General features: G+C 51.1%; 2 protein-coding genes across 2 annotated transcripts; one reads left to right on the forward strand and one right to left on the reverse strand.

Annotated features, from left to right (window-relative positions):
- Positions 1–3,575: 3,575 nt before the first annotated feature.
- NGA_0074300 (fungal specific transcription factor domain-containing protein) lies at positions 3,576–5,829 on the reverse strand. Its single transcript, XM_005855220.1, has 2 exons — positions 5,182–5,829; positions 3,576–5,063 (listed from the first exon to the last, which is right to left on the reverse strand). Exons 1-2 carry the CDS (start codon positions 5,736–5,738, stop codon positions 3,875–3,877), a joined length of 1,746 nt encoding a protein of 581 aa, XP_005855282.1. The 5' UTR covers positions 5,739–5,829; the 3' UTR covers positions 3,576–3,874.
- Positions 5,830–7,732: 1,903 nt separating this feature from the next.
- On the forward strand, positions 7,733–8,876 carry NGA_0074000 (uncharacterized protein). Its single transcript, XM_005855217.1, has 2 exons — positions 7,733–7,788; positions 8,213–8,876. Exons 1-2 carry the CDS (start codon positions 7,759–7,761, stop codon positions 8,384–8,386), a joined length of 204 nt encoding a protein of 67 aa, XP_005855279.1. The 5' UTR covers positions 7,733–7,758; the 3' UTR covers positions 8,387–8,876.
- The last annotated feature ends 11 nt before the right edge of the window (positions 8,877–8,887 follow it).

The following is an 8,887-nucleotide window of genomic DNA, read 5'->3' on the forward strand; positions in this document are numbered from 1 at the left end:
TCTGCCCGCCAGCCAGGTGGTCCCCAACCCTCCCTTCTTCCTGGACGCCGCCTTGACAACGTCCTTTTTCTCTAAGGCGGGCCAGGTACTTGGTGCGGATCTCCTCGGAGGAAGAGGAAGGAGAAGAGGGGGAAGTGCCTGGAGGACGGGGAGCGAGCGGCGTTGGGGTCGAGCCAATGCCGGCTGAGGCGAATGCATCCCGAGGATCTCGCGCTTCTTCACCATGAACGTTGAAGCCTGAGATTCCCATCGAATTTGCCACGGTGCTTATGATGTCCATACGGCCCTTCTTCTCGTGAGGGGCGGGGTCGCGTCCTCCTTCCTTTCCCCGGGGGACCCCCAGCAGTTCCAGTCGAATGTGCCTTTCCAGCGCTTCCTCGTGAGAAAGAGGGGTAAGTTTGGATCTCGATGGATTCGTATGGTGAGAATTTGGATCCACTAAATCTTCGCGGGTCATGGCGCGCATCACGTGTCGCTTGCCGGTGCTGAGTCGAAGCAGGAGGTGGAGGTCGAGGAGGACACCCTTGATCAGGGCAGGACCCATGATGCGGGTTACTGGGCACAAAAAGGCAAATCGACAAAACTTTGAGACGTTTATGACACCTGTCAGATGCATGCACAAATGGAAAGACACGATTTAGGAAATTTTTTTAATGACTGCTGTGGAGGTGCTTATCCCTCAGGAAAAGTGAGGAAAAACATTTGTGCTGAGAGTTTGAGAAAGTCATGATTGAAAGCTACTTTGAGGAGTATCGTACGATATTCTAAGAGATAAAAGATTGTAAAGCAAGATATAATGTGAATGCACGAACTGAGTTATGTAAGTCAAGCAGATAATGATGTCACGCAGGAGCGTATCGTCCGTTAAGTAGCACACCTTTGTTCAACGCAATGCGCGCAGGACCCTGAACGGCCAACAACATTGAGAACAATATTATCATATAGATCTGCTGGGTACAAGATTTCGAGGGAGGGATTTTCTTGTTGTGCTTAGCAAGAAGACTTCAAATTGAATCCCTTGAGTCGCGAGGAAGACTTGACGTCCCCGCTCGCTGCGATTAAAAAGGAGGCAAAGAAAACATAAACATCACTACCACATTTCACAACAGAAAATACGACACGCTTGCCAATTTAAGTCGACGAATCACTCACGATCCCCAGGAGTCTGCCAACCTTCTTGGCAGGTGTCCTATGCCCGAGAAATGATGGGGTTTATCTGCGATAGATGGTCAGGTTCGTGCTTGCCTCTACCTCCCCCTTCAATTTCAGCACTTGCTATGCTATCCTGAAATTGCCAAAATTGCGTCCTATTTTAAATAAAAATGATAGTGTGGGTCATTTTTGGGTCCTTACTCGTGTTGTTGAAGCTGAATGCGTCGTCTTGAAATGGACTTTGTACATTGATAGTAGGCATGTATGTGTACTTCCCTATTGCTTAGGGTAACCCCCCGGGAAGTGTTCTCTCAACCACCAAGAACAAATTCTTGATTTGAGTTCCGTAGCTTCCTGTTTCATGTGTCGGCAATGACTTGTAGTTAATATCAAGTCAGCATTTCTATAACATAAATCATCAAATTTGATCCATTTTAGCATGTCCCTGTTACGTTCCGAGGTTTCCCTCTCCTTCTTTCCTCCTCATGTTACCAAACCGTCCACAGGGGTCCGTTTCTCCGTCGAAACGACACAAATAACAAAACACTTTCCATCATAAAGGAAACCAGAATTTTTCATTTCAAGTATGCTACCGCGACCCTCTCACTCTCATGCCTTTCCGACTAAATCCTCTCCATCAACAACCGGCGCAAGGGATCACGCGGAGAACCTGCAAATTCAGCATGTAGCACAAGGTCGTTTTTGATGCTTAATGATTGAATACAACCTAAATATTAAGTATGGCTTTTGCTGCATGGACGTCTGTATTTGTACTTCACCGGGTAAAGCGCCAAAAGTCTCACGCCCCCCCACCCTTCTGCGATCTTTTCCCCCTTTTTTATCGCTCCTTATTTCCCTGCGCGCAGGTTTGCATCAAAACAAGGTCCGCGTTTCGGAGTTACATGATCAAGCAGAGCGTTACCATGCACGTAGCATCGCTCTGGATCACGAGCTCGCACAGCTTCGTGTCCAGGCGGAAGGACTAAACACGGAGGTTTGTGCGCTGTCCGGCCGCATCGCCCAAGAACATGAGACCCGGGCTCAGCTCATCAAAGAGGAAAGCGCCCTGGAGCAGGAGCACCGTGAAAAGACTCAACAACTACAAAATTACGAAGCCGCCTGGAAAGGACGGGCCAGTGAGAAACAAGAGATGATACTCCGAGTGGCCAAGGCGGGCCGGAGCTGGAACCGGGCAGTGACGACGATCGAAGAGAAAGCCCGGCTCGCTCTAAAGGACCCTCTAGGCATGCCGGCCCTACGGAAACGACTGACGAGGGCGTGGGAGAGGAAGACAGCCCTGGAAAAGCAGGTGGAAGAGGCGACCAGGCTGGTGGCGGAAGCGAGGCAGAGGTGGGCCGCCCTGTGGTCCGACCCCGAAAAGCCGGGCATTCGTGGCAATCAAAGTCCCCAAGATGAAGAAACTGAGCGCGAGGAAGGCGATCAAGGAGAGGACGGACAAAGCAGGGGGGAGAGTGACAGCAAAGAACAAGAGCTGTGGCGGGAGCTGGCCGCATTGCAAGAGGAGCAGCGGGTGCTGCGGGAGCAATTAACGGCGCTCGACAGGGAGACTGTCGGTGCGGAAGCTCCTCCGGAAGCAGAAACTGGAGCTGAGATGTTGGTACTGCCCGAGGAGGAAAATGAAAATCAGAGGGAGGAAAACGCGACCAACGACTGCAAGGACGACCTATCGTGTGGACCGGAGGATCCAATCCGGCGATCTCCGACCACCGTGCATCTTGAAGTTCTGAAGGAGACAGACGACCACGGGACGAGCGAAAATGGCGAGAAAAACCCGCCTGAGCCCGTCTCAGAAACTGATGCCGTGTAATGACAGAATCAAGAAGGAGATTTAGGGATGAATCGTAGCCCGTTACGTGGCGGATTGTGCGTTCCCCAACAAAATTGACAAGGTTTAAGAATGGAACTTGAGCGTGTACAGAAAAGGGAATTTGGACAGTAGTCAAGGGTATGCGATGTCTCAACACGCCTAATCCTATGTCCGAAATACCCAAGCTCCGAAACCTAGGACCGTCTGCAATGCTACTTTTCAATGCACCCCCGGCCGCAGGAAATGATCGCATTGGAACCAAAGGCCACATGTAGGTATATATCAAGCGAGTGCCAATGCCATAGACGACCAGAGTGCATAAGAAAAGAAAAGATCTCTTTGCGGCAGCATGAAAAATGATGATTGCTCTCTGCAGCTTTCGACTTATGACTTTCTGCAAGATGTTGCACGAGAATGTTGCGCTTTGAAATTCCAATGTGTTGAAACTGCAACTTTTTGTATAATTTTCTCACAAGGACTTTATTCTGCAAGGAAGCGTGGTGTTTAAATGATGTTTTGTTCGCCGTTCAGCGCATAAGAGCCAGCGCCCCGTCATTTTTGTGATCCTGCAAATGCACAAGAAGTGTAGTCCCACCGAAAATTTAGTCGGTTTTTCTTTTTATTTGTGTCCGAAGCTCGTATACATCTGATGTGATGAAGGACAGATGCCAGGACGCGCATACCTATCAATGTCGCTGGACAAGCCTACCATGTCAGCCTGATAGCTCGGACGCGAGGATTACCGGTTGCTGCCTCTGCTCATGCTGCAGTACATCCCTGCACTGTTCCCTTCTTCTCCTGGTTGGCTGGTGCGATGCTGGTTTCTTCCCCCTCACCTGTTCGATTACCGCTTCAGCCATGTTGCGTCCGTCGAGTCTGTATCGCTTTCCTACCCTACTCACCCTTTTCATGGCCTTTCCTGCTCGCCTCGTCCCGCCTTCCCATCTTCCCAACCCCCTTCGACCCGTCATCGCACAATTGCGTACTTTCCCTGTGCCTTCCTCCCTCGTCTATGTCCTCCCCTTCCTCGTGGAGCGGTCGTTTTCTGCTTGAGGCCAAGTTCCCTTCGATGCTCACTCGCCGAGATCCATTCTCACCAGCCCCTTGCCCCTCCTTCACTCGATCCCCTTCCTCTCCTTTCGCGCCACGATCCACGTCACCAGCGTCGGTGCTTTGCCCTCCAACAGGACCCTTGGCCTGTCCATTCCCCCCCATTTCCGCCGACACCGCTGCCAGGGCTCCCAATCTGTCCGGACCTGGTGGCATCGACTGCATCCTGACCTCCCGAGGGACCGGCATTTCGTCCTGGGGCGGCGCAGCCTGGAAATATTGCGCAGGGGGATAGTTGGGGTAAGGAACCTGCCACATGGCGCCCGCTCCGTTGGTCCCCATTTGTGGGAAGCGGATGTCATTGCAAGCGGGGTGGAGAGGGGCCCAGGAATCTCCAGGGCCGGCCCCAGGCATGCCAAGGCCGGGCGAGGGCTGCCAGTTGGTATGGGTGTAGCCGCTGGTATTGGCCAGAGGGCCCGTATGGGCACCGGCGGCGTTGGCGCCAGGGGGGGAAGCCATGCTCATCCTGAACGTGCCCGAGTTGGACGCCGGCATGGCAAGTCCGTGCGCTCGCTCCGCCGCGAAATGCATAGGGTGGGGGGGGACTCCCCCCCCTCCCCCGCCCATCCCAAAGGGGGGAAACATGGACGGGTTCATGGCATGCCAGTACGCGCGTTCTGTTTCCGCCATGGGAGCAGATGGTAGCATAGGTTGCGAGGGACCTCGGGGGGCCGGCGCGGGTGGCCAAGGGGAGGGAAGCGGAGCCGCCGTCGCGGGTGCCGGTGTGCTCTTGGCGCCACGCCGGGGCCCACCGGATTGGGAAGAGGGTGGGGGAGATTGCCTGGGTGCAGGGATGGCCGACGAGTCTGACGGGGACAGAGAGGAGGGGTCGGAGGGCCTAGACCGAAAAACAGCGGCGGTTACGGGCTCCTCCCCGGGTGTGGCCCGTTTGATGACTTTGGGCACGTGAGGCTGTTGTCGGCGCTTCCGTTCCACGTACTCGCAGGTGATACCACGAGTGGCGCACAGGTGACTGTGAGAAAACCAGAAAAAGAAGAGGGAGGATCAAGCCTGCAACCGACAGAATCACCAGAGGGAGGAGACACAGCACCGCACGTGTCTCGGTCCGAGAGCCCAAAAACATCACTTACCAGGGGAGACCTCCGCTACAAGCTAGCTTCTTCGCGGTGCAAAAGCAACACGCTCTTCGTGCAGAGCTGGGCCGATGGTGCTTGCCAGGGTTCGCATTTGTATAAGTCGAGTGAGGCGCCGCCATCTTCTTTGGCACTCCTTTCGTGCTCGTGCTTTTGACAGGCTCAGGCCCTGCATTGTTCTTGTCTTCGTCCGCTTTCAGGGTCGTTGTGTCTCCGGGGAAATCGTCTAGGTTGATGACTTGCGTGGTGCGGCCGCTCTTGACCGCGTTGATCACTATCGACACCAATGTCTCATCCGTTAATCCACTGGCCATGGGGCCGCGTACCACTGCCCGAACCTCACACGTCGATTCCTGTTTCGCATCACCGACATTTTGATCTTGCTTGCTGTTCTCTTGCTCCTCGAACTCGGTCTTCATCTGATTTCCGTCCAATTTGTCGTCATCCCCTGCAGACACATCCTTCCGAGGGGAGCCACCTTCTTGTTGCTTCTCGTCTGCACGCGTCGAGCGATAAAGGAGATGCCACACCATCTCTTTGTACTCCGTCGACATTGTGAGCAGGTACTTGTTATATGAAGGCTATGTTGCACACCTAGCATGGACCGCGACTTTCATACCCTGTGCGACTCTCTTCCGAAATCCCGAAACGAAACAGAAAGTTAGGGGATTTTTAACAAGCGTGCTTTCAACAAAAGCCCAAGAGACCGAAATGAACACCCCGTCGATGGAAAGACGGTTTTGTCCGCAGAGCATACGAATCTACACAAAAAAGAAGACGCCTCCATGAAAGAGTAAGGTCAAAGTCTCCCCATCTGCTTGTTCGGAAGATAGCGCGGACATTCCCCCACGGATTTACTGTGGGCGGTGCCTGACTTTCCTGCGCTTAAATACACCACGCATCCCGAATATCTTAGTCGAGACACCAAGCATCGCGTTGCAGGTGTTTTAAAAGCAGTGCATGGTGTTCAGAGGAAAGGACGTAGGTTGCATGGCTAATACTACGGAGTGGAGCTTTCGTTCGGGGATAACGTGTAAAGAGGATAAAGGAACTTCGGGAGTCCATTTTCAGGCTTCGGAGATTTCATACCCTTGCCACCAGTGGTACGAGCGTTGTCGTAAGGAAGAGGAGATGCATGCATGACCATCAATAGTGCGTTTTAATAGGATTTGACTGGTTTTTCGAAAAATAAATTATTCCGTTTAAGCGGAAAGGAGAGAGAGCACAACCGCTCCCGTTGCGAGACTACTGGCTTGTGAGTTGATCATTCGCATCAATGCATGGCCGTCGAATTCACCATGACAAAACCAATTCAACAAGTAAACGATTGAAAGAAACTTTCGAAGCGGTCCTTAATTTTGCCTGAATGGAGACATGAAACGACCAAAAGCTCATTTGCCCTGTGCCGAGATTCGCTTGCATCGATGCAAAATGTTCCTACAACACAATACGGTCAAGTTTGGTATATTTCGAGTTGTAATTATGGAAACTAACATGGCATAGCAGTGTTTTTAATAATGATTTTCCTTCAGATTCGGGTAGCCCACAGGCAAAACGGATAAGTCGAAGAGTACAGAGAGCTGGACGAGAACTTGGAGAAAGATGACCGTGCTTGGGTAAATCAACCTTTGCCAATTTTAGATGATGTACATAAGCTGAAAGATACGGAAAGCTGGTTGTAAGCGAGGTGGTTACGTTCATGACATGAGTCGTTAAATTTTGGTGCGAAGCAAGCATTACGGGCACAGCAAACACAAAATTTGCCTACACACAGGTGATGTTATTGCCACATTCAATGCAGTATTCACCGCATTATTCGTAACTACTGACTGCTAAATCAAAAAGTATGATGTAAAATGAGAAAAAGTGTCGACAAGAAATGCAAGTTAATTCAAACCAGAACTGGAACACAGGGGTCACTCGCGACGCATCCTATGAATGCTCGGCCAGTAACAAGTAGCCGGGACGGTTTTCTCATTGTGCCATATATTACCATGCATCGATTGCTTTGCCGCTAGCGCGTGTCACATGTATTTTTACAGACATTTACATACTCCTTGACCCTCGTCATCCACGCTAGCCGTCTCTCTCTCTCTCAGTTGCACGTTACTTTCGTCACCAAATCAAGACTTGCGAATACAAAACTATCGACTTTTAAAAGTTAAGATTAATAATCCATTCACAATACATATAATTTTCTTTTTTAATCCACTGTTGGTACTTGTCAATTGAAAATAATATCAAGCGAAATCCGCAGGCCGCAACTTCCCTCTCTCACCTACCCGGATATAGATATGTCAGGACTCGTTACCTTGATATCATGCAAGGTACCACATATTTTTTTCATGGACGGCTGTCTGTGTCGCCCACAATTGGCCACTATCTTGTGGATTTGGTAGGTTGGAGGCATACGTCATGCCTGGATTTTTCCATCGACGACATGCTGACCTGAACTCAAGTCAAAGGAAACCGATCCGTTGCTTTCCAGATGATCTCAACTGTAAATTTCTTTTTCTACCCGTCCCACCACCATCACGCATTGCGTTGCACAGTTGTAAAGGCACGGTTTGGACCATGCAGTCGGACAGCCGCCAAGTTGTGCAGGTGCGTGGAATACATGGAGGACGACGTGTGGGAGTCGCGAAGTTGACTGTAGATGCACTTTTCCGCCAAGTTTCCTTGTTCGGAATCTGAAGACCATGCAACGCATGCCAGCCGTCTTTAAGCACTAGTCATGGGAAGGATATTAGGGGAAATGGACGTACTTCCTCAAAATGTTGGCTTTTACGGATTCTTTGTGTACTAAGTTGAGATCAAACGAACAAAGAGATCCGTGCTGGCGCTTACGACATGACCGTACTTTCCGAATCAGTGCTCCACCTCAACATTAAACAAATATCAAACAACCAAACAAGCTGCCTCATGATTCGTCTGACAAATGAAGAAAAGGAGTCTCAAGACTCCATCCCCGTGGTCTTTAACTCACCATTTCCTCACTCTTTTCCCTCCATTGTCGCCCCTCGGACAGCCGCAGGAACCCTTTCAAATCCCAGCCTCTCCGTCTTCCTCCAGCCAGCGACATGGTCAACAGACATCGCCCTCTCTCCCTTCCACCAACACCAAGGACAACTCCCCATCCCGCACCTCCCCCTTTAAACAGGGCTTGTCTCCATTGAAAATGCCCAAACCCATGAAACTGTGAGACAAGAGGTGGTGGACAATGAGGAAGCAGGGACTGATGTATTTCAAGGCTGGGTACTTGGGAGGGAGAGCGTGTTGGTTGTGATTATAGCGGTGAGCGGAGAGGGAAGGAAGGTTATGCGTGAAGGAGAGGCACCTGTCAAGGACGACGTAGGTAAGGAGGAGAATTTGGGGCTTGTACGCACCCGGTCGACAGCTCGCACGCAGGCGACACTAACGTCGACAAGCGGGGGGTAATGGGAATATAAAACTTCGACGAAGTTGACCATTGGCTGTGGGGGAAGCTTTAGGGGAAGGAAATCAGAGCAAGGAGGAGCAGAGGTAAGAAGCCGGGTAGGTTGTAAAATGAATGCAAAGCAAAGATGGAGAGGGAGCGTGAAGCCGAAGCAGCGGTATGTGGCATGTAAGGAGGGTCATTTACAAGGTGTATAACCAGGGCAAGGAAGAGGGAAATGCAGGAGGAAAACGAAGAATAAGAATCTTGGCAGCAATTGTTCCTGTC

This window comes from Nannochloropsis gaditana (genome assembly GCF_000240725.1).
Source record: "Nannochloropsis gaditana CCMP526 unplaced genomic scaffold scaffold256, whole genome shotgun sequence".
In the NCBI taxonomy this organism is placed as follows: Eukaryota; class Eustigmatophyceae; order Eustigmatales; family Monodopsidaceae; genus Microchloropsis; species Microchloropsis gaditana.